Consider the following 24,513-nt stretch of genomic DNA (forward strand, 5'->3'; position numbering starts at 1 on the left):
TGACAGGCGATCATACCTTCTAGCTTTGTGTGCTTTGTTGTGACATTTTCCATCAAAGTTTGTTGTGCTATACTTTGATAGAAAAATGAAGGGGATCTTTAAAAAGTCAATCCAACAAAGGAGTAAATACCCATGCTTAAACACTTACCACAACAAAAGCCACACTCACAAAAAGAGATGAATGATATATGTATTTATATATGCAATCTATTTTTTCAGATACAGGTGTAAACCAACATGTTTCCCTAATAACAAAAAAAGTATTAAAAACAGAAACATATACAAAGTAAAAATATCTGTGCACGCTATTCGAAAGGAAACTTTGGCTTTCAAAAAATTAAAAAGTACGACAGCATCATCAACACGGTATCACCAACACCAACAACAAACAAGAAAAAGGATTTTCATGCAACAAAGGCATCTGTGATGAGCGATGATTACAACGGGGACCAGTTCACTAATGATGGTGAGGGTCTGTTTCGGGACACGCACACACGCAGGCACACGCAGTTATGGCAGAACTTAAAGCTCTGGTTTTCCTATCTTTGACCTACAAACACCTGAACAGGCAGGGTGTGTGTGTCTGAATGACCCAGCTTTCACTCAGGCATGTGTGTGTGTGTGCATGTTGGATTACATGCGAGCCCACTTGGGGGTCTGAGCACTAGTTGACAGTTAGGTTAAAAGATCCCTTCTCATGTGTGAAGAGTTCGGCCTAAATCTCTTTGACAAGTTTGGTTGGCTTAAAGAAGAGCTACCTCGGTGCTGCGGCGTCTGGCTCTTGTGTTGCTTATCAAATAAGTCATTAAATATACAATTATGAAAACAATAATCCAAGTTGTAGATGATATTTACAGATGGTCGAGAAATATCCCCCCCAATGGTGACATCAAGTATCTGTGACTAAAAGCTGAATGCAAAAATGTGCATCAGAGGAGATTGCCATCACTGGATCTGTTTGAGTGTGTTTGTTGGAGTGTCGTTTTTGCAGAGTCTTTGTTTAACTGAGAGGCTTGTGTAAGATTCTCCTGTAGGCGACTACATTTGAATTAAGTACATAAGGTGACTGCATTGAAGTGACGTGACTGCATTGAAGAAACAAGGCACGATTAAAAAAGACATAAAAAGACAACACCATGAACTGAGAAAGGAGGAGGAGGAGGAGAAACAAGATCCTCAAAAGTTTGTGAAAACAGCACACGGAGGAGCGGCATTTGGCTTAACGTTTCATCGTTAGCAACGCTCCGGAAACATTTATGTCCTTATGTTAAATTAGCCCCGACCCAGTCCATTTGATCATTTTTAAAAAAAGGACCCTCAAGTGATTAAAAAATAAAGCAACATCACGGTACACAAACATTACACAACCAGTTATTACAACACGCTTTGCATCATTTTTGCAGAGAAAAATTCATTGCTTAGAATGTGTGGCCGGCGTTTAAAGGGGTCTCTGTTACTTACACTCTTTTACCTCCAGTCAGACTACTCCGTAAAGATAGAACCCATAGATTGTCAATGCAAACACATACTAAGGAGTCGATGAAAAGCAACAGGTCTAAATGATCTGGTCGATGCTTCTCAAAAGTACTAATCATGGTGTTTGTAGGTGACATCAACACTTGACATATTCCCCTCTAAAACAGGCCCGTCTGGATATTCCTACTAACTTCGCTCTCAGTGCACACAAAACAGATCACTTGATAGTTGTAATGGCTTTCTCTTTAAGCAACCGAGTTCATGTTCTTTGGCATGACAGGTGCAGACCGTGTGTGGTGTAAAGGTGTATCTGTGTTTACATAGGGATTACAGCTGCTTAGATTCTCCTGAACTCAGAGTGTCCGATGAGTAATGAGTCCCAAGAATAACAGAAACAAACAGAGCATATAAAATGATCATTGGCATAGCAGTCCCCCAGTTTTGCATACAGGCTTTCCTCATAACCAGGTATCACTCCAGGGGTCAAAGTTCAAAGGTCCTTAAGAGGGAAGTGTTAGGGCGGCCGTCCTGATTAGAATGGAAGCAATTTTTTCCCTGCATATTCACCAGGCAGGATTTTTTTCAAAGTTGCTGCTGAAGTGCTCCAGTGACACTTGAAGGGAGAGTTCGGGCCGTGTTCAGCCTCTGAAACAAAGAACTGCCATCCGTCCAGTTTGGTTTTTTTTGCCTGATATGCTCCAGCAACAGTCTAAGGAGGGAAATCTTCCCGTCATTTACAGACCACATGCTTCCAATCTCATTCAATGTCCCATGTATGCTCCGTTCTTCACTATACAGTTCCATATTTTTTTTTTGTACATCAATCCATGTTAGTAAAATGTTCTTTTTTTTCTTCTGAATCGCACTACAAGATATTTTTTTCTTTAAAAAAAAAACATTGCATTTTTTTTTCTGCCCTGTTCTGAAGTGAGCAAAGGGCTCCTCCCTGGTTCACAGTAGGCTGTTGAGAGATTGCAGCAGTGCTTCTCCGTCGCGGAGGGATGCGCCTGATAGTTGTTGAAGAGGAGGACTGCAGGTCACAGTTTCAGTTCAGTTTCAGAAAGGACAGAAATGTGTAGCAACAGCAGCATGAGAGTGATTTTGCAGAGAAACTGGTGATTCTTTTTTTCTTTTTTGGCTTTCCTTGCTATGGTGTGTGCATTTGTACTCTTGTGGATGTTAAGTGTAGTGTTGCTGTGTGTATCATAGCATATGAAGGTGTGCATGTCTTGAAGGAGTGTGTGTTTATTTGGTGGAGTATTTCATTGGTGTGTTTAACGTCAGGCCCTGCGCTCCACTGGCTGCTGCAGACACACTTCGCTACCAGCCGACACGATGGGGAGTCTGTTGTCCATGTGGTAGCTGATCAGGTGACTCACGCTTTCAAACCGATGGTCTTTTGTACGCACCTAAAAAACACAAACAATGATCATAGATTAAGCTTAAATACACAGCACCTAGGGATGCATGATATTATCTTGACGTTATCTGATATGTATGGCAGATATGTCATTTTTCTGCTGATATTTTCCACCGATAAAACAGCGCTTTAATTATGCCTAAATTTCCCTTTGGGGATTAATAAAGTTATTGTTATTGTTAAATGCTCAATGATTCCCTAAAAAGCTTGATGTAATGCTACGACATTAACTGTTCTGTCAAGAGTGAAGAAGGGTGCAAGATGTCTGCAGTATGGCAGTTTTTATGGCCTATTAGTCTCATTTATTCAACACTGCAAAAAAGAGTAAACTAATTCTTTATTTCAGTTGGCTTTAATCGCTGTAAAGTTGTACAATGCACTTAGTTTCACACGATCCTTTCGGACAGATTTCATTTTATGCATTTGTTCTGTGCAATGGGTAAAATTTGCCCTAGCTGTGGCTATTGTCAGGACTGTCTCAGGGAGGGCATCATCCAAGCTTGTTTGAAGTGTATATTACAGTTTTATTTGAAAGAAAATGTTACATATAAATAAATATGGCATTTTGTAAGTAACCTAAGTTTAAGTAGTTTTCTTATATTGCCCAGTGAATGTGTACAAAAAGCACTGTATTATATTATTTCTGCATCTGCCAGTGGGCCACTACAAAAAAGCCCCTTTCCCACTGGTCAAAAAACCCACTAACACCCGCTAATACCCGGCTTTTCTGCTTAATGGGAAAGGCTACAATCGGCATTCAGTTCAAATGACTCTTCAGTAGACCCGGGTAATTATCGCCTCGGCTCCAGTCGGCAGTGATGGGAACACAGAACCCATGTCGACACGCTAACCTCCCCCCCCTTTCAGTAACTTCTGCAACTCCTTGTCATTTCAGCTACAAATTCGGCCCGTCTCCGTCCAAGCAGCGCTCGAACATCGTTCCAAATTTGTCCGTGCCGAGTTTGATACCCAGACTGAATGAGTAATAGATAGAGTAATGAGTAAGATTTAATCAACGTAACATCTTCACTGTTTACTAACCCTGTCTCCGGCGCGTTTGTGAAGTCAGACGGTGACGCAGCAGAAAAGAGACTAAAACCAGTTTACTCCAATGATAATAGGAACAGAGACAATCGGCATTTATATGTGGGTCTTCCCGGGTCTGAAAAACCTGTGTTGACACACTAAATTTAGGGTGGAAAGGGGTATAAGAGTAGGCATGATATCAATTCCACTACAGAGGAGACTTGATGTTCGCTGCAATTAAGGGTAAAGTAACATGCCTAATATATCTGTATCAAAATCTGCAATCTGCAAAAAAGGGTTGGAAAATATCGGCAAAAAAATCCACTATCGTGTATCCCTAATCACATCAATAGCACCACATCTCCTCCTCCCCCCTGACTCACCACTCCCTCTGGGTCGACTAGCAGCAGGTGTTTGGGCTGACCCCCCTGCTGTCCCGTGAGGACGTACTGCCCCGGCGTGGTCCCAGACTCCCTCACCAGGAAGTCTCCATCGCGGGTCAGCAGCCTCTCTGCTTCCCTGCGACTTAAGCTACCATGGAACCAGGTCTCACACTGCAGCTGCTGCACCAGAGGGGGCGCTGCTGTCACTGAGCTCGGGCCGCCATGCCCAGAGACCCCCAGGGCATCATCGAATGGCTCTGGAGAAACAATAACACGAACATTTGTATCATCACACTCAAATGCATGTCTTCATGAATTTCTAGGTAGAACTAAAACAAATGGGACCTTGTCCAAGTGTTCAGACTGCTGCGTGCTGTGCGCTGATAGTGGGCTGTGTCTTTAATGTGAAAAGCTTTAAGCAGTCAACCAATCATGTTACATAAAATGCCCCTGTAATGGACAAAGGCACTCTAATTCCCTTATCTTCCTCCGGGGCTGCCTTCTGTGGGCAGCTCCTCTCTTCAATTAGCCCGTCATATGGAATGTACAGTACATACCACTCTGCCCGTCTCCTTAGTTACTAATTAACCCCCTTTCCTTCCACAAGCTACCAGCAATTTTGGTGATTGTAATTACAAACCCACACTTATTGTTATTTACAATAAATCATGTCATCACCATTTCCTGTTGTTTTATTCTCCACCAAGCTGGTTAGTTATCTGCACTGCTTCTGTGTTTTTAGAAAGCACAAGTATGCTATTCCCAACATGACACAGAGGGACCGGATAGAGCACTTACTCATGTCGAAAGCATCTCTGTGAGCATTTCCATTAGCTGCAACCGGGGGGCGGGGCTTATCCACATTGACGTATGAAGGGTCATCAAACAGTTCCCGTCCTCCTTCTTTGGCACCCACTATGAAAAGAATACAAATCAGTGACCTTGGCACATATTCCCATTTTCCTCATCAGCAAAGCACATTAAACAGAATTTTTATCAGGAGTCGAAAGATAAAATGAAACATCAAAGACGAGAGAGAAAACGGAGAGATTTACAGAGAATGGAGAGGGAGAGACATGAGAGAGAGAGCTCACCGGGTAGAGGCGGCAGAGGCTGCTTGTGAATGTCATTCTGACCTGGCTGTCCGTAAGGCTGCAAACACAGAGGCATATAAACAAGTAATGAGCCACAGCCACACGAGGGCACACTACTGAGCATGTGCAGAAATGAAGCCCATTAAAAAAGGGTTAAAAAAAGGTCAATGATGCTTTGTCTCCCACTAAACGAGTGACGTAAACTAGATTAACTGTTACCTTTCAATTCTGATTCATATACCCTGTAGTTATCGGATTCCATGCAAGTGTTCTGTGATTCAACTGCAGTATTAGGAGAGTTAGGATGTGTTGGAGCATGTGCATGAGTGTCTCATCCTCCTCCTGTGTTTGTGTGCACTTTTCCTCACCAGCGTGGCACCTGGGCGGGTCCTCATGTCAACCAGGCCACCAGGGGGAGGCTGTTTTCCAGGGAAATTATTATAGTAAGGGACGTCTGGAGGCGGAGCAGCCTCATCATCTTCTTCCTCCCATGCAGAGCCGTCGAACGGAGCCATTCTGGGAGGAAAGAAAAAGCAGAAAGGCTTTATGGGTGATGAAACACACGCACCAGCTCGTGTTTTAGCCTCATGTGTTTTTTTCAGACTTACCTGTCATGTGGTGTGACCAGTTTGGGAGGGTTCTTTAGGTACTGTTTAAAGCGTAGCTCAAAGGCCTGGCCGATGGTGCTGATGACTTCCTGGGCTAAACCCTCTGAACACTCCAGGATGTGACATGCTGAAGGAAAAGAGGCACAAATGTTTATTAAGGAGGCTGCAGAAACATGTACACGCAAACAAATATGCCAACCTGCAGGAAAATTATGACATTTTCAGCAACATTTCATTCATGTACATGTGCATCGCTCAAGCACATATAGGCTGTAATTAAAGGGCTGATTTTCAACCTCAGTCCTATCATGCTATTATGGGAAGCTAATGCCATTATGGTAGAAAAAAAATGCAATTTCACTCTGTGCCTTTGGAGGATGCTTTCTGCTTCTCCAATGAGCCCTGGAAAACCTCCGCTGGCGACGTAAAAGAGGCCAGGGAGCTTGCTAAACTACACTTCCTCAATCTAGGCATCCCACCTCCGATGTCATGTCTCGTTCAAAATGTTTGAAATGTAGACTGCAGACCGCTCTGAGCCATTGCCTGCAGCGATCAATGTCCTTGACTGGAAAACGGTAGTATTTCACTCCAGCGTCTCTCACTGGGCCTTTCCCTTCAGATGGAGGGGCACAATGCATGCTGGGTGTTGTAGGAATGTAGAATGGGCGAAACCACGAGCTGTTTGTACAATTTTCTCCACAGCTATGGCGCTAATTTCAAATATTATTACAGAGAACTCCAGCTTTGACTGACAGTGGCTTCTTCCAGGGCGAAATGCTCATTTATTGACAAAGACAGAATGAATGAACTGTTTCAGCTCACCTCTCTGGTTGACTGGGTCTTTGGCCACATATGCTACGTACTCGGCCGTGTCCTGAGGGAGACAGGGTAAGACGGTTAAGGGAGAAGGGGAGGGGTAAAATTGTTAGGAAGAAAAAGTAAAGGGCTGGTTAAGGATAGAAAGGTCGGAAAGAAACAGAAGAAGAAGAGAGATAAGACAGAAGCTGCACTCATGACAGAAGTTAGAAACATACATTCAGCTGAAAGAGAAACGACAGGAAGTAATGAGATCAAGCTCGGAAGAGGACCGCAAATCAGCGAGGCAGCAATGGAGTGAGTGGTATTGATAGAAATAGATGATGACAGAAGACAGGAAGGAAGGATATGCAGGCTGAAGAAAGATGGAAAAAGGCCAGAGTGAGATTTGAGCTGAGAGAGAGAGAGAGAGTGTTGGGTGACTCACTGGGTCTCCTCCAGAAGCGAAGGAGATGGACTGCATGTGATGGTTGGCGATTATCTGTGGAGGAAAAAGAAAGAAAGGAAGAGAGAGAGGGAAGAGAGAGACAGAAGGAGAGCACGTGGGTGACATGAAGTATGTGGGAAGTGAGATGAAAGCATGTGGATGGAAGAGACAAATGTGGAATCATTACTGAGAAAAGTGCCTTTTTCCTCCATTGAGCGCCATCAGCTGCAGCAGAGATAAAAACTAAGTAGGGACAATGGATGGAACACCTTTTTAACAGTCTGAAACAACCGCCCATGTCGGATCAATAACAACTTCAACACTTGCTAATGCTCCCTGCATAATGTGTGGTCTATATCTGAGGCTTAATTTGTGAATGGATGTTTGAACGTGGCATTTTTTCTTTTTGGCTACATGTTGCCAAAGAAATTAACATCGTTCACTAGCTATTAACTCATTAGAGGTCTTGGAGGAGGATCGCTTCCGGTCCCATCGTTAATAGAATTAAGACGATGGTTGAGAGGGTGCATTTGAGCAGCACTTAATGAGGCAAACTAAGTGAAGAAGCTCTAATTTTTAAAAGGTCACAACTACTCACTTCCTTGAAGTCAAAATCCCTTGAGGTCAAACCATACACTGTATAAAAAGATGGACGACATGACAGCTCCCTAAAAGTGAAGCCAAAACATTGTCCCCTGCAGACTGGCTGCAGTATAGGTCATAAAGCCCGCCTCCTCCATGTTAACAGATGGGACATGAGTCAAACTATAAAATCAAAACACACACCAAATAAATGTTTCTCAAACATGGTTTCTGTCATTATAGTTAGTTCTCATCAAGCTGATTTATGTCCAAGTGTTCATTTTTCTGACAAGTTTAGTTTTAATTAGTTATTTGATGCTGTAAAAAGGATGATTGACAGCTCTGTTGACAAATACGGCTCCTGCAGCCGATCTTTTCTGGATTAGCAGAGTAGAGGAGGATCGAAGAGAGGAGACGTATCTAAAACAATCACTACAGTCAGTGAAGTTTCTATAACTGTGAACGTCCGCTTCAGACCGACACAAGAAGCTGTTCTGATGTTAAACACGCTGACAAGCGGGATCCTTGCCGTTTTTTTCGGTAAGTTAAGTGTGTGTTTTGGTTAGTGGAAGTGGGTACGGCGGCTCCACCCGCCGATCTCTACTGCACAACTCTGGCTCCGTATGACGTCACCATCGCAAGGGGGTATTTTGGCTTCAATTTCGTACAATGAGAGCAGATGGAGACGCGTCGTCCATCTATATATACAGTCATTGGTTACGAAATACTTTGGTTTATAAAGAGATTTCCTTGACGTTGAAATCGTTAAGGTCACACCCTCAGGAAAATGTAATTATAAAAATGATTAAAACAGTAAAAGCAGTGGGAATATTCTGTATTGTGCATCTTTGAAAACATGGTTAGTTGTTAATAACAGACAGTTGTCGATAACAATGCAGGTAAATCACAGAAACAAGCCTTTACAGGCAGATATTTACAATTAAAAATAGGATGTTAAAATAAATGAAAAATGTCCAGAGGTGATCTTTAAAAGGTAAGTCTGTATCGTCCTTAAAATCCTCAGAGAGGAGAGATCCTCAGGTTTACTCTGCGTCAGTAAAGTGCCCAGGCTAAGTGCACTCCGGATGTCAAACGTACCTGTGGCGACACTCAGATGTATCCCTGACTCACAGTTAAATCTCTGCCTTTCAGGAAAAAAATGTACCGAACTTGAAGTAGAGTTTTGGAAGAAAATACACACAGCAGCGGCTTTATTGGTCAGCTGGTTGAAGTCTTACCTGTTTGCAGTCGGAGGCCAGCAGGTTGAGGCTGCTGGTGGAGATAGTCAGGCTGATTGTCATGCCAGCAAACTGCAGGTTACTCTTCCCCAGGATGGACGTCAGGCAGCGAGAGGAAGGCTGCGAAGGAGAAACAAATACACAAGGTGTTCAAAAGTTGTTGTTTTTTTCAAACAAGGCCCGATGGTCCGTTGAGTGCTCCCTGGCCGTGCATGAGCCCGTGGGCGTATGTGTGGAAATGCCTGTGTGTGTGGGAGTGGAAGAACAGCTGCAATTGTGAAAGTGATCCTGTCTCCAAGGCCAACTGTGACCAATGGGGAGTAGACAGGACAGTGTGCATACTGTAGGCAGGGCCAAGAGCATCACGCAGCCTGCGCCAGCACTATTGTGCCAGCCCCGTTTATCCCAATCCTCCTGCTGTTCTCATGGCGTTCGTCCATATCTGCTCCAGAATATTTGGCGCACGCTGTGAGAAAAACAGCATCAGGACGGGGTGCACGCGCGCAGCCACATTAACCTCAGTGCAGCCAAATCAGAGGGACGAGACTACTTCAATCTATTCTAGTTTGAGTCCTATAACTCTGTTTTGTCTGCTGTGCTGCAATGCCAGACATTCCATGGTCAAAAACCTGCTATAGCAACAGGCTGCTGGATTTAGCCACCTGTTTTATGGACTGTTTGGGTGGATGCTTTAGTTTTACAGCAGCACTGTGCGCAGACACACATAGTCTTTAAACAGCAGACTGTCTGCTGGGTCTGCTAATCCGTAGTGCTTCCTTGGCCTGACTATGGCTCCACACGAGCTACTACTCCACCTCTCCAGCCTCCCCTGTGACAGCAGGGAGGGAAAACAGAGACCAGAGAGTGATTGGTAATTACCTGCGAGTAGTCTGCAAACCACAGAAGTGTACATTTAGCCTAAATCAAAGTGTGTGTGTGTGTGTGTGTAAGGGAGAGTGTGTGACAGAATAGCCAACTGACCACAGAGTGGACAATCAGGCTAAATCTAGCTCTTATCCAGAAAACCCTTCCCATTGCCGCCCACTTAAGCCGTATAAATAAATAATGTCCTGTAAGGGTGTGTGCTGGTAGCGTGTGTAGTCTGTACCTTCCTCCTGCGCTGGGCTCCTTTGGCTCCGGGCACGGCCTCACACACCACAGAGATGGCCTCCCTGAAACATTAACAACAGTTGCAATAGCATGTCATTAACCCTCACACCTTCCCAGACTCACAATTATGTGGATTAAATGAGTTCTGGCGGGGGAGGAGGGGATCGGGGGGGGGGCGATTAATTTTATCGTCCATGGCAACTGTACTTGCTTTGCCACAAAGACAAACATCACTACGGAAACCAGAAGGAAACCACCAGGATTCCAGAACATTCTAATTTAGGGGCTGGGAGAGCTGCAGGCGTGTATACGCACATACACACACATATGCACAAATGCACATACAACGAAAAAAACTAGCGAGCAAAAGAAGGCGGATGTAGAGCGTGCAAAAAACAGGAATATATGCAAGAGGATTGGTGCATGTCGATGGACACTGCACAAGGCTCGCCACGCTCGTACCTTCTCGCCCCCACAAGCACAAACCCCACATGAAATGAAAGAAAGGGCAAACCAGCAGCAGATGGTTCGTGTGGTATCTCACCTGGTGACCTGAGTTCTGGTGTTGAAGTCCAGCGCTCGCATCGACTGTAGCACCTCCACGCAACCCATGTACTGCCCAGGAAACAGGAAGTCAAACACATTAGCATCCGACATTTCCTACATCGCAGTCCCATTGGACGGATGGAACAAAACAGTGGATGAAAGCGATGGTGCCCTTTCCTCTTTCTGTCAGTTTCTAAAAATGTGAGAGCAGGTGTTTATACAAAGGAACTGACCAGCAAGAAGGATGTGTGATTGTGTATTTGAGCTGGGGGTGAGTGAGAGTGTGTACTTACCCGGACAGTGTAGGAAACACCGGCGGTGCTGACCACGCCGTCGGAGTGCAGCCAGCCGCGGGTAGGCTTGTTGACAAAGGAGCCATGGCGCGTCCACTCGTCTCCTCCCAGCTGCCCTCCTTCCACTCGTGCCCTCCTGGACGCCCCTCCCAGCCGGTTCATGTCCTGCAGAGGAGGTCGAGGAGGGGGAGAAGGAGCGGTTAGGTTAGGAAGCGGGTGATGAAACAGAGGGGAGGAGCCTGAGCTGCTCCTGTCATCCCCAGAGGACTCGACGGGTGCCAGAGGCTGCAGCGGCCTGCTCGAGGCCTTGAGTCCTGGGAGAAGAGTGGCGGAGACGCCCAGACGAAGGGATCCCATTCTGGGGAAGAAGGAGCAGAGCGTGGTGGGGCTGTTCTCAGCCGGGCGGGGAGAAGAGGGGGGCAAGATGGGAGTGAGAGACGAGGAGGAGAGAGAAGAAGGTAAACCGGGGGAGGGAGTGAGCGGGGTAGCAGGACTGGAAGGAGGGAACGATGATGGATTAGAGTTTGTTTCATCAGTTGAGCTCAGCGATTCACTCCGAAAGTGGGTGTACTTGGTTTTTGGGACAAGCTCCATAATGAATCTGCAGAGTCAGTTTTTTATATCCACACGAGTCCACACAGGCTCTGGTGATTCAATCAAAGTGTCTTTGTCTTAGTGTTCAAAGTTTTTCCCTAAAAGAACACACAGCCATCTGTCTGTCTCTCTCAGCGCAAGAGCTGCATCCATCTGTCTGGTTGTCTGTCCTCCGCTCATTACCCGGCGTCCGAAACCAAACTGCTTTAACGTCGGCTTTACCCACAATGAAAGCAGGATGAGAGGAGGCGCAGGGGGAAAGTGGGGTGTCCCAGTTAATGGTTGAATGCAGATGTAAAAAGTTTGTTTCTAGTGCACCAGTGCAGATCATGTTGTCATCAGTTCTCTTTTAAATCTGCTTCATTGTTCATTGTGTTCCCGGGGACTGATGATGGTCTTAGCTCTCCAAGAAGTGTTCATCTTGGTCTTTTTGCCATAATGTAAAACAATATCTGAGTATCTTATCCCAACTTAGCAGCCTCTCAGTGAGGCCCAGCTGTCGCCAGCACCATGGAGAATCAACACAAGTGATTGTCTCTCAACACCCCCGTCGCATGTGTGTCTTACTGCACGGAGGGACGCGCACTTGAACGTGATGCGTTTACATGCGGGAGGCAGCATAAACCTTCCTGCCCACAACGCTTCTTAGATTATCTCTTTGTGTGTGTGTGTTGGCGTGCGGACGTGCGTGCGTGCGTGAAGCAGCTCCCCTTGGCAGCTCTATCCTTCTTGACACGGGCCCATAAAAATCCTATTAGCAGCCAACGAGGGGATCGCGCACACTAACACGGCAGCAACACACACACAATACACAGCTCCAATTGGTCGATACTACAGCGAGCACCTGCAGAGCTCAGTGAAGCCCACAACTGCTAAAGAAGAGAGAGGAGGCTTACTGATGTATGGCTAGAATCCAACGCAGCACGCTTTCTTTAACACCAACTTTCCTCAGATCTCTCACCGGATTCCTCTTTTACTCCCTCTCTCTCTTCCTCCAAATGGTTTCATGTCCTCTCTGAATGGCCCTCGCTCTCCCTGCGTCTCCTTCCTCGTCTTCTCTCCTCTTCCAGATTACTTCTGGCACTGCCTGGTTCCCTTTCTCTGCACCCTTTCCTCCCTTGTCTCTGTCTCCTCGCTTCTCCTGGAAGTCCTCTCTCTTCCTCCACACAATATAGTCTGCCAACCTCTGTCTCTCCAACGCCTCCGCCCTCTCCCGCGCCACCACTTCCTCTCTCCTCTTCCAGATGATCTCTCGCTCCCCCTCGCCCCCTCCCTCGAGTGCTCGCCCGTTCTCCAGGCTGTCCTGTTTAACAGTCCCTAATATATAAATGGTGGGTCCTGCCTGCCTGCCTGCCGCTCTGACCTTAAAGATACGGGATGGCTAGAGGCTCGGCATGGTCACCTATTTAGACACCAGTAGAAATCAGAAAGAAGAAAGTAAGAACTTAAGACTGGGCCGGACAGTTGGGCCCGTTCCTGACTGAAGTTCCTGATATGGCTAAAACAAGTGAGGCGGCCCTGGTTCAAGTGTGTTCCCTAAAACCTCCCACCTCGGATAGTTTTTTTTTTCACTGGAGCACCATTAGAAAGTGGTAGGTTTATTCTGAGATGTTGTCTGTGTCTGGTACAGTAACACACACTGCAGTAGCACGGTGGTGATGTAACTGGAGAATGTAGGTCATTGGCTGATGACGACTACCGGTGGGTTTGTTATGATGGTAATGAGACCTGATTGGTCTAGTTTGAACTCCCAACCCAGGGTTCCCTGAACGGTGCTGGGGGCTCATCAGAGTTGAACGTGAACTCGCTCACCCAGCTTGAAATGCTCAGATGAAAAGCGCACTCTGTTGTGATGCTGGTCTCTCTACGAACGTCTCGTCTCACCCTGTTACTGTGTTACTGCCTGGTTTGAATAACAAGCCCAGATTATAGTCAGTTACCTGAGAGAACAGTGTTGACACAGCCCCATATGATATGAACAAGCCAAGAGTTGGAACCGTCTCCTTCCTTATCTAAGGCAGGGCTTATCAAGCAGCAGGTTAGCTCTCAGTTCTACTTCAAGCTAGCACATAACATCTCATTTTCTGCATAGTCCAACCTTGAAGGCAAACAACAGTCTGTTTACATTAACAGTCTCTCGCGGAGTCTCACCAACAAAAGCGTCTGCAGGAGTTTAACCTCACTAAGAGGCGAAGCTACACCTACAGTGCTGCACCAAGCTTGCTGGCCTACAACTCAGTGCTGTTGAGGCACTCGTCATATTTACAATTCCGCCGACCTTTACCCGCTCGAAGGAGAGCAAAGTTTGCACACGCCTTGCCTCGACCACTTACACAAGGTTGTAAATTCGGCACCAAAGTTTCAGTGATGCCAAGTGAAAGGGTTGATTTTTCCACACGCTAACATTTCAGAAGTTTACTGTGTCTCAAGTACGGCGGGGCCAGCTTGTAGTGGGCGCTGCATGCATGGCAAAGGAACAGTCGCCTACACCAGTCTAGCACCACAGAGGGATTGTCTAGCAATTCTAGCTAGTCATCCATCTGGTCTTGGCCAAGAAGCACCATGGAGGATCCAGTCACACACATGCACGGCCAGACAGGCAGGGCTGATCTCCAGAAAGCTGTAAAGAAGTATGGCTGGAAAAAGTCACAAAAGACACCCAGTTTTTTTGGACAATCAAAGAACATGCAGAACAAACACAACAGTCTGTCGCTCCCCTAAGAAAACCACAAAGTCTCGGGAGGAAGTTAGCTCTTAAAAAAAGGCGAAAGATCCAACATAAATGGATTTGTTAACACGACAGAGAAAATCCAGGTGTGTTCTTATACACAGGGGTCCTGATTTGCTCTATCAGCAGAGTTAACCCTCGCGCTGCCGAGGATGCTTTAGTGCACAGAACACAGTGTAGGTCAGGTGACTGCAGAGGAGATGACCCCAGCATGAGGAGAAATCCTGAGTCACCTACACAGAGACAGCTAAGGAAGAGACTGTCTCAAACAAAGCACACTTAATGATCGGTAATTAGTGGCCAGGAGGCCAAGCAGCTGCACAGAGTGATATGTACAAGTGAGATTAGTACCATAATCTAATTTATCCAGTCATTCCTGGCAATGGCACATCAGCTTGACTGATGAAGATGGGAGATGCTGTTGATAAAAGGTGAGTTCAGGACAAACAAGCCTGAGCCGACGCGTAGACCAACACAGAATGGGGAGGGGGAGACAGGTGACCTGAAACAACCCTGATTCCCGGCGACTGCCGAGCTGCGCGCAGACAAAGACTGTCTGGTAAAGAAAAAAACACCCTGTCTGACACAGAAACTCGGAAAACTACACACAACTATTAACAAATCAAGTCTACTGCTTCTTATCAGCTAAATATGTACAGTTACCTAATGAAACAGCACCAGTTTAATAGATAAGACGAGACTAAATAACTTTACATCTTGCTCCGTCTGAAGCTGCCGCCCGTTGCTATGGCAACAGACATTAATAGAGATGCCTGCGGAGGATATACGCGGAGAAGTCCCGACAACCGCAGAAATCTTCAGACAAAGAGATAACTGCTCTGTCGAATCACATGGCAGCAATTAGTTGCTGCATTAAAGGCTCCACGCTGGAGCGTCTTTTCATCCAACAAGGAAAAACAACAAGACTTCTACAGCGATCGATAAGGTTTCAGGAAATGATCAAAGTTTGACCGGCGTCGCGCCAGCCATAAAACACGATCAATGTTGACATCCCATGTCGGCTGCATGCACCGACTCCAACAAGGGCATGAAAACTGTATCAGAAATGTGTTCAAACAGCAAATCACTTTTCTAATAGCAGTTTAAACAACAACAACAGAGTTTAACTCCTAAAAGACAACACACAGGTTAAGAAAACTTGCATAAAAACAACCTGAATATTCTGTGCAGCAGCTAACAAAGATAATGATTGTATAACATCCTGCAGAGTAGATCTGCTGCTCTTTTAGAATAGAAAATCAGAAGTCACAAAGAGTCTATATTTACAAAAAAAGTAATTGAAAGGTTCTGTAGAAAGTGAGTCTAATCAATTTCCCTAAGAGTTCTGTCTTTTTTTAATGAATGGAAAAACATCAATAGTTGTTTTTTTGGTTTAAAAAGCATACAGTTGATAATCCATGGTGATTTAGCTAAAGCTGGGCTCCATATTCACATGAGAAGCACATTAATTTTTAAACAGCCACAAAGACTGTCCGGTCATCCGTCCTCTCCTTCCTCTTTCTGGCTCTCCGTCCGTCCACTCCCTGAAAAACGTGCTTCTCCTCTGATCCGCTCTTCCGCTCGATTAATTCACAAAGTCACTGCCGGCAGCTCCTCTCCATCTATCCTCTCCTCAGTTTGGCTGCCTCCTCTTCTCTTCCCTCCTCTGCTCTCTCTCTCTCTCTCTCTCTCTCTCTCTTTCAGCAGATGGTGAAATGGCAGTGCTGCCAGTGTGGACAATGGCACTCCTTCATTGTGCTCCTCTTCTCCCCCTCACGTCTGTCTCCCACTTTCCTTCCACCTCTGTCTGTTGGAGGGACGATCACGCTGTCTGTCCTCCCCCTCCTCCCAGTCTGGGTGGGTGATGCTGCCTCCCATTTTCTCTCTTACTGTCTCTCTCTCTCTCACACACACACACACACACACTCGTGGCTGCTGCCTCTGCCCTCCCCACCTCTTATCCTCCCATCCTACCTCCTTCCTGTTTCCTCCCCTTCCCCCCACCTCCTCTCTGCAACCTCAGTCATTTAGCGGCGTACATGTGCATGCACAGTAAGATGCTGCGCTCCTGCACATTAACGCACACACTCCGAGGGGAGATGGAGATATGGAAAAAAAAAGAAGGGGAGGAAGGGAGGGAGAGAAAGGGGGAGAAATGTGTGTTTGTGTGTGCAAGTGAGGGGAGGGGGGTTGTGTATGTTGACTATACAATGCTCCTCCCTTATTCATGTTTGGTAACCTGAGAAACGGGGTGAAAGAGGGCGAGAGAGGGAGGATGGAGACAGACAGGAAGAGTGCTGTACAGAGAGTGTGACATGAGGTCACTCTGTGTAACCTTGATGAAAGTGGACACATTCAAAAAGAGAGACTGGCATTCACATAATAAATGTCCCCCCCTATTTCTACAGAACTAGAAGTGTCTAGGGGAAAGGACAGGTTATCACCAGGCAAAAAAACCCCACAACAACTGAGCGACTCTGTAGAGGCAAACAGTGAGCAGAGATCCCACAGATTGCACCCGAGCATATCTGATGAGAAGGCAGTGTTGCAGAAAGCGGAGGAAACCACCCATAGAGTGACACGAGAGCTCAGCCGAGTGGATAGCAAGGAGTCCTCAAATGACACCCCAACATCCAGTCCCTGCAGTACTGCGTCCGGCCACTGCTACGTCCTCATATAGTCTAACAGGGCACTTGGGGACAAAGAGGGAAATCAGACAACTGCAGAGAACTAGAGGGTCATTCTAGGTAAAATCTAACACCGTGCAGCCCATATAACGTGAGATTGCAAGAGGAAGATAGTGATTGATGAAGAAGACAGCCACCTCCACCAGTAGCCTGCACCATGCTTTTAACTAGTGACACACGTGACACAGTGGCTTAGGGGTGACAGACAGATTAGACTGTATTTTTTTCTTATAGTTAATCATTCCAACCTGGATATATATTAAAATGAGGTACATCCAACTTAATGTAATCTAATACAACAATCCTGCTTCATGAAGGTTACAAAACAAAGAGAGAACAATATATCCTTCATTGAGGGCGGATTCATTGCAGGGCTGTCCGATCACTTACAGCTAGGTGTACCTAATAAACTGGCAACTTAATGCAGCTGACAGTAATTTACTCAAACCACAGTAGATTTACATTCGCAGGGCTGCACAATTATTCATGCATGGTTACACACCGTGACTTTAGTTTCCAGTTTCATGTGATTGGAGGGCAAACCTGCGATACTAGCATCACTTTATTAGTGCTGCAGGGGGAAACTTTTCAGTCATATAGGGCGCCAAACGTTAAAATAGTTTGTTCTCTTGAATTCTCTGCAGGGCTGCAACATTATAATGTATCACACTGTACTGTAACTTATAAGGTTGTGCTTTGATGAAAAAGGGTTCTAAATAGGAAAACTCCACTTTAGTGCCTAAAATTAAAACGATATTTTAATCAATATGTCATGGCCTTTTACGCCTTTATTGATATAGAGGATCGTGTTAGAAACAGGTGATAAGAGAGTGGGGACGACACACTGCAAAGGGCCGTCACATCGGGGACTGGGCCTCTAGCGTTGCAGACCGACCAATTCGCCTACACTCGCATCCACTCAGCCTCGCTGGCCACTTAGTGGCGTGAATTGAGGAGTCTTTTCAATCAAACCAACACCCCACAGGGTTTATTGACTAGTATATCACCGTTTTCTTTAAATGCATGATTATGACACAATGAGGGAGAAAGGCTGTTTAAAAGTGGCGCCGCTTGCCTGGTGCGCTTCGCTAGGTATCCCATCATGCTTTGTGCAGCCAATGGGCCGCTTGCAATAGATAATGAATGAGACGAATTGTCAGTGGGGCCACACCGTAAAGATGGGACCGCCGCCCCGAAAATGTGATTTTTGAAAATTATTGCAGCCCTACAAATAATCAATAATTGCGATAATCATGCAGCCCTAAATTTACAAGAATTGTGGGAAAAAAAACTTCCAGAATCTTATTTTAATCTACCCTTTAAACCTCTCATCGATCTCTTAACACCATTATAAACAATGATTTTCATATCAGACATGAGAGTTTGGACCTTCCTATCTGACATTAGACTACAGTGAAAAGCAGCACCCCCTCACCACCGTGTCACTGTGTGTTTCTGATCAGCGTCTTGTAGCATTTGAACATCTTACCATATATTCCATCGGCCAACACAGGCTGCCTGTAAGTCTGTAGCCCTAAAAACACCAGAGTGCACATCAGCACACTGTACACACACACAGACACACACACAAACTCGAGAGCCAATCACAGCATGCTCCAACGCGGCCCTTGCAGCTACTTGACTCCCAGCATGCTTCGCTCCCAGGATCAGCTGTGGAGAGAGGGTCATGGGACCTCCTTGATATAAAAAAGCCAGTTGATTAAGCACATAGAGACGTAAACGTTGAGATGAGAGAGAGATAGAGCGGTGAAGGAGAGGGAGAGAGAGAGAGGGAGAGTGATCGGAGGAGGGCTGTAATCCGGCGTGCGTGTTGAAACACACTCTGTGGAATGAGAGGAATTAACTGAAAGGACCGCATGTGTAGGATGTTTGTGTCTCGGCTTGCCCCGACGGGATGGTTTTGTTTCAATGCATGAAGCAGATGGAGCGACTGCGTGTGGAAGCTGCAGATAGTCACTGTTTATTAGATGAAAGAGACAGAGACGGAGCGAGACAGAGTCCTGGGTTTAATGCTGCAGGGCCAGGTCTGATGTCTGCTCTTATACTGCTGTGTGTGTGTGAGTGTGTGTGTGTGTGTGTGTAATCTGATTTGACCCGTCTCAGTCCTCCTCTACGTACACTAGAGCCAAAAAACTGAGCGTATACGAGTAAACGGGCCTAGTCACTGACCTTTTCCCTACTGGACTCCTGCCAGACGCTGCCGAACATCAGTTCACATTACTAAGAAGAGACAGACGATGATGAAGACGATGAGCGCAGAGGGAACAGTGGGAGGGGGCGTTAACTCACAAGGGCGAAACCTCTCTGATTGGAAAAGACGTGCAAACACGCACGTATACTTGGACGGGGGAAGCAGCAATCAAATTTCCAAAAATTAGGGCCTGCAGTGAACATTAGATTAAGCAGGCATTCAGCGGGAGGCCTTTCTGCTGGTTTCATAGCTCACCACGCACACAGCAAACATGTGAGATGGCTATTTTGGGTTGAGCTACCCCTCCTCCTCCCAGCCCCCTCAAACCACATCTCTATCTCCTTCCATCATTCCCTTCCTGCTGCCTCTCTCCTCTTACTACTTCCCACTCGCTGTAACGGTTAATGCATCACACAGACTGTTATTTCTTCACTTAAGTTACAAGAAGAACTTCCTTTAGACCAACTTAACACATTGAGTATCTAAACTATGAGGTGCTAAAAGTTAGCATTGAATGCTTTTTCAGGTTTTGCTAACACATTCTCTGATCTGACGATTTCAGTCATAACTTTTCAAACGTACACTTTTTATTTCATGTTTCTATTCCTGTGTTTTGTGACACATTACGAGGTGTTACCTGTTGCTGGCTCTTCGCAATGGAGACTAGAGGATACTTTTACTAACCAGAGAACACAAGGAAGTACTTTTACAGATGAGACTGGCCGACAGAGAGACGGGGGGGGGCTGTGGCAGTTTGGTGCTTGTTTCAGTCCTTTATTTGTTTAGTGTTAGCTTTCCTGACGGTCGGGTACAGTCGTGCTCTTTCAGGTCTTGAATAATCTTTTTTAGAACAATGATCGCTGCAGACGTGGAGCTGTCTCAGTGATGACATTCAGCCGAGCTAGCCGCAGCTATCTAACGCTATTATCACTCAACAGAAGTCGGTGTTCTCTATAAGGTAACCAGGACCCCCGCCTCCCTTGCTGTGAATGTTCCTGACTATTACCTGCTGCATTCATCCATCGGCTGTCCCCGACTTCCTCCTGACATTGTGGCTCAATTGTAAAGTCATTGTTGCTCACTCGGAAGGTTGGGGGTTCGATCCCTGACTGCTACAGTCACATGTCGAAGTGTCCTTGGGCAAGACACTGAACCCCAAATTGCTCCTGGTGGCATAGCCATCGGGTATGAATTCAAAGATCATTAACTCTCAGATGTACAAAGCTTTGGACAAAAGCGTCTGCTAAAGAAATTGTAACATTGTAACATTTTACGAGGAGGCTGGCAGGAAAAAGTCGGGATAAAGTCAAGGGCAAAAAAGTGTCCGTTTGTGTTCACACGCGCAGCCCACCCGGGTAACGTCAGGAAGTGTTGAGGATTGCAGTGCGTGTGTGAAAGGGGCTTATGTTTTAACAGTCTGTAAAAGAACAAGCACTAACTGTGATATTGAGCTCAAACAACCCCACTTCAAAAGAACAGAACAATCCCTTTAATCGCTTTTTGTTTTATGTCCATCTTTATCTACTCATCAAAAAGTCCTAAGTCCTAATCTAAAAAAGTGTTATGTCAGATATTTGTACAAGCATTTACATATACCAATGTCATAAGTGTGATAATGATCTTTATGGTGATTTATTAATCTGAGATCAGCGTAGGGGACAATCTTCAGAGCATGAAACAGCTCTCACAGGGACAGGCCAGGAAATGAGAATTCAGGCGTCTCCTAATACGACGGTGACCTTGATTGGCGGCGGGACATCTTCAGTCTCACAGCCGACACATTACCTCAGCTAGACGTGGGCTGGAGGAACCCTGATCTGCAAAAAGAGGTGACTTCTAAAAATGCAATCTCAGCTTCCTGAAGAAAAAAAAAAACTTCCCACGATAAAGATAAAAGAGGCATTTCTTCACCCAAAGCACATGACACACCGATGAACTGATTTCAAACACCTTAGCATTCATAAAAGTGTAACTTGTGCTTTTTTTTCCTTTGTAAAAAAAACCCCCACCAAAAGCTACGCTCACTTCTCATTTTGAACACCACACAGGGCTGGTTTTCAATCAACGTGCGGTTTGTGTTGCGCTCTGAACTTACATGGTGCACCCGATTGAGCGGTGCGGGAGGAAGCACAGCTGAGGCTCAGCCCCATTGTGTAGAAGTAGACGCGGACAACCACATGCTACGACCTCGAAAACAAACTCCCACAGCTTGTTTCCAGAACAAACACTCTCACACACACAAGTGGCAAACACACAGTTAAACATAACCCCACAGTGCCAGACAGCTACAGTATATCAGACAAAGGCAGAGCTAAACACATCCTAACCTGCACACACACACACATTATGTCCTGTCAATAGTCCTGACATTTTCAAGGCAGCTTAGTACCTCGACTATGTGATTTATCAATAGCAAAGTTTCACGTATCACAAGAAACATTCAAGGCTAATATCAGCGCTAACATTCACCGCTTACAAAAAAAACCCACTTCTGAAAAGTGCTGTGTGTGTGTGTGTGTCTGTGACTGTCTGTGTGCACACACCTGTCAAAGTGAAGCTGTAACAATCACAAGTGTCACGCTGTGCCGTCAATCAGGACTACAGCTTTCACCGGTGACTGATGCAGTTCGAGCAGAATTGGACAGATCCAATTTTAATCAAGTGGATTTGGGATTGTGTCAGTGTTGTGATTGAGTGGCCGAGATGCTCCGCTTTGACTGACAGGTTGTGTATCGGCCTGTCCTGTCTGTTTTGTGTTGGTTTTCTCCTTGCGTGTGTGTGTGTGTGTAGGTGCACGTGTGTCCTGTTTGTCTAGCTCCTGACATGTGTCTGAATCTACCATTTTTTGGGATCAGTTGATGATTGGACCTTCTCTTCCTCCTCCGTTTCATCAGCGGAGATAACTTCCACCGTATAATAATGTCACGTCAGGGGCTGCAGGTCTGAGCGGTGTGGCTGACCCTGATAAGAGCACTGAGCCCCCTGCTCTCAGTCGCTTCAATCATCGCACATATACCCTTCAGCCTGTTGCCATAATCGTCTGTCTGTCCTTCACTCGTTCACGCTGAACTCTTAACTCTGCCACAGTGACCCTGTTTCAACAGATCTGTGGTTGGTTTTGCAAATAGGTCACCATTGATATGCTCGACCCAGGAGGCAAAGCGGAGCAGAGCTGTGAGTTTAATGTGCGATTATTTACAGATTTGTGTTTGTGCACTGATAGGCTGTTGACTCAAAGCTCTATCAGTGCAATCTAGAGACTAGAGTGTATCTCTCTCAGTTTACGGTTAAGACTGAGCTTGACTCAGCACTACCTAGACGCTTCAGGCTGCAACTTTTTTATTTCCACTTTAAATTACTTTGCCAATTATTTTCTCAATTTTTGTCCATTAAGCATCAGAAAACGGAGAAAAAATGACCATCAGAACATCTTAAATGTGACATATTCAAATTGTCATCATACAAAACAGAAAAGCACAAATGTTCACATAGAAGTGATGTCTGGCATTTTTTAATAGAAAACGTCTTAATTAGTTAACTTATTAAGAAAATACAAGATACATTTTTCGACATTTTACGCCTATTGACTTATTGAACAAATAACTTGAGCTTGTAGCTACTCAATTTAAGAATATGTCTGTATCTAAAAGCTAAGCAAAGGGTATTTTAGTGATTTATTCTCTGTTACCTGAAAGAAGCACAAGCTTGGGGCCTTGAAGTTGACTTGTCATCTTTGCTTATTTCAAACTAACTGTGGTTCTAAGGTGACTGTTTTCTTTTAAGGTTGCTCTCTAACAGCTACTGGGACTTAAGGCTAAAATAACCAAGCCTGAACACTCGTCTGACAGCGCTAGGACAAATTAACGTTTAGCTAATGTGTGCACAGCCCAGTCAGATCATGAGCTACATTTTTTACAGTAACCCGACAGGCTACACTACAATCTGTTGTCTTAATATAACACAAGCACACAGTCGCAGAGCAACGCGTCCCTGAAGGCATCACAAAGACAGAACTATGTCCTCAAACTTTTCAAATGTACAATAACTGCGCTACATTGACGCACAGCACTCACAGAGCCCAAACCATGCCCCAAAAAAGTGTGGTCAACTTTAACGAGCAACTTACCAGCTCTCTTCCTCCTCCTTTCCCCTCGAGAAGCCCCTCCTGCCCACCAAGCTGTTGCTGCACAAACTTCGGCTTAATTTCATCCAACAGGACAAGAGGTCGACGAAATTGTCCGCCAAGCTACTTACAGTTTTGATTAACTTCATAAGAGATGAGTCTAAACTTCTTCTTTCCTCTCCCTTTCCTTTCCTTCCTCCTCCCCCTGCCTCCCCCCTCTATGGTCACGACATAAGCCACTTCCGCGAACAAATGGCAACGTCATCTGGCCGCGGATCCTGTGTGTGTCTTTGTGTGTGTGCGTGCGTGCGTGAGTCATACTGTGTGCGCGTGTTTGGCTATGTTTTGCACCTGGCCCATTCTCTGCACATTGCGAAAAAGTAAAAATCCCGGATTGCTCGCCAAAAGCTTTACTATGTTACATGAAAACAACACAACATATCCTAATCCTTTAGTAACCACGAGACCACATTATTTATCATCATGTTAACATCAATTTAATTTTAGTTTATCTCCTTACAACACTCCTCCCGTATTCCTCATAGCCTATTTGCTATGTGGTACTTTATTATTACAATGTTATTTCTACTGAAAAGTATTTTTTTGTATTATTGTGCATACAGCAATAAGCCACACACTCAGTTGGCAGTTTAATAGGTACACATAGCCAAAACTTTAGCAGCTATTCAGCAGTCCAGGTATAAAATCTGCCCTTTATGTAGGCAAAAATGTTGAGTTATTGTTTAAACTGTTTAAGAGAGATTGTAATTTAACTGTTCATTTAGACGTTGTAGTTTTTGATGCTGTTTATGCATTGAACAGAGATGCATTAGCCCACCCTTACTGATATAAATGGTTTTGACAGAATGAATAGTAGAAACATTTTGTGCATAGTTAACTGTAAACTAAGTGTATATTTGTAGTCCTCCACAATACACGCTCAGTATCAAAACATATGACTTATGACAGTCTCTGATCCCACTGCTTAGGGCACTGTTTTGATTGATATCACTGTCAAAAGACACAGGTTTACCTTTAAGCTCAATGTATTTTTAAAGTGACTTAGTATGATGGTGGAAAGAGATTAAACCACTCGGTGAGGGACAAACACCCTAAACAATAAAGATATAAACAACAGGTAAACACTGTA

The 24,513-nt window shown here is 45.2% G+C and overlaps 1 protein-coding gene across 4 annotated transcripts; it reads right to left on the minus strand.

The window, feature by feature from the left end:
* Positions 1-178: 178 nt before the first annotated feature.
* shc1 (SHC (Src homology 2 domain containing) transforming protein 1) lies at positions 179-23,561 on the minus strand. 4 transcript variants are annotated; one of them, XM_069655453.1, is made up of 14 exons: positions 23,367-23,561; positions 18,518-18,562; positions 11,020-11,184; positions 10,725-10,795; positions 10,179-10,242; positions 9,071-9,190; positions 7,251-7,304; positions 6,830-6,881; positions 6,008-6,134; positions 5,768-5,915; positions 5,400-5,457; positions 5,104-5,220; positions 4,306-4,562; positions 179-2,885 (listed from the first exon to the last, which is right to left on the minus strand). In XM_069655453.1, exons 2-14 carry the CDS (start codon positions 18,527-18,529, stop codon positions 2,757-2,759), a joined length of 1,374 nt encoding a protein of 457 aa, XP_069511554.1. In that variant the 5' UTR covers positions 18,530-18,562; positions 23,367-23,561; the 3' UTR covers positions 179-2,756. The 4 variants fall into 4 exon arrangements, with proteins under 4 accessions (XP_069511554.1, XP_069511555.1, XP_069511552.1 ...); XM_069655454.1 differs by lacking the exon at positions 18,518-18,562; XM_069655451.1 differs by lacking the exons at positions 18,518-18,562; positions 23,367-23,561 and having other exon boundaries at positions 11,020-14,135.
* Positions 23,562-24,513: the final 952 nt, after the last annotated feature.

Source organism: Semicossyphus pulcher, unplaced genomic scaffold (assembly GCF_022749685.1).
Source record: "Semicossyphus pulcher isolate SPU_LCO1_2020_fin unplaced genomic scaffold, fSemPul1.0.p SCAF_9, whole genome shotgun sequence".
NCBI lineage: Eukaryota > Metazoa > Chordata > Actinopteri > Labriformes > Labridae > Semicossyphus > Semicossyphus pulcher.

Excerpts from the sequence above, each read along its gene's own strand:
- shc1 (XM_069655451.1), bottom strand. The coding sequence starts at position 11,613 with ATGGAGCTTGTCCCAAAAACCAAGTACACCCACTTTCGGAGTGAATCG. Across the intron at positions 6,882-7,250 it reads TCGCTTCTGGAGGAGACCCA|GACACGGCCGAGTACGTAGC; the intron begins GTGAGTCACCCA and ends TGTCTCCCTCAG. Across the intron at positions 5,916-6,007 it reads CTGGTCACACCACATGACAG|AATGGCTCCGTTCGACGGCT; the intron begins GTAAGTCTGAAA and ends CTTTCCTCCCAG.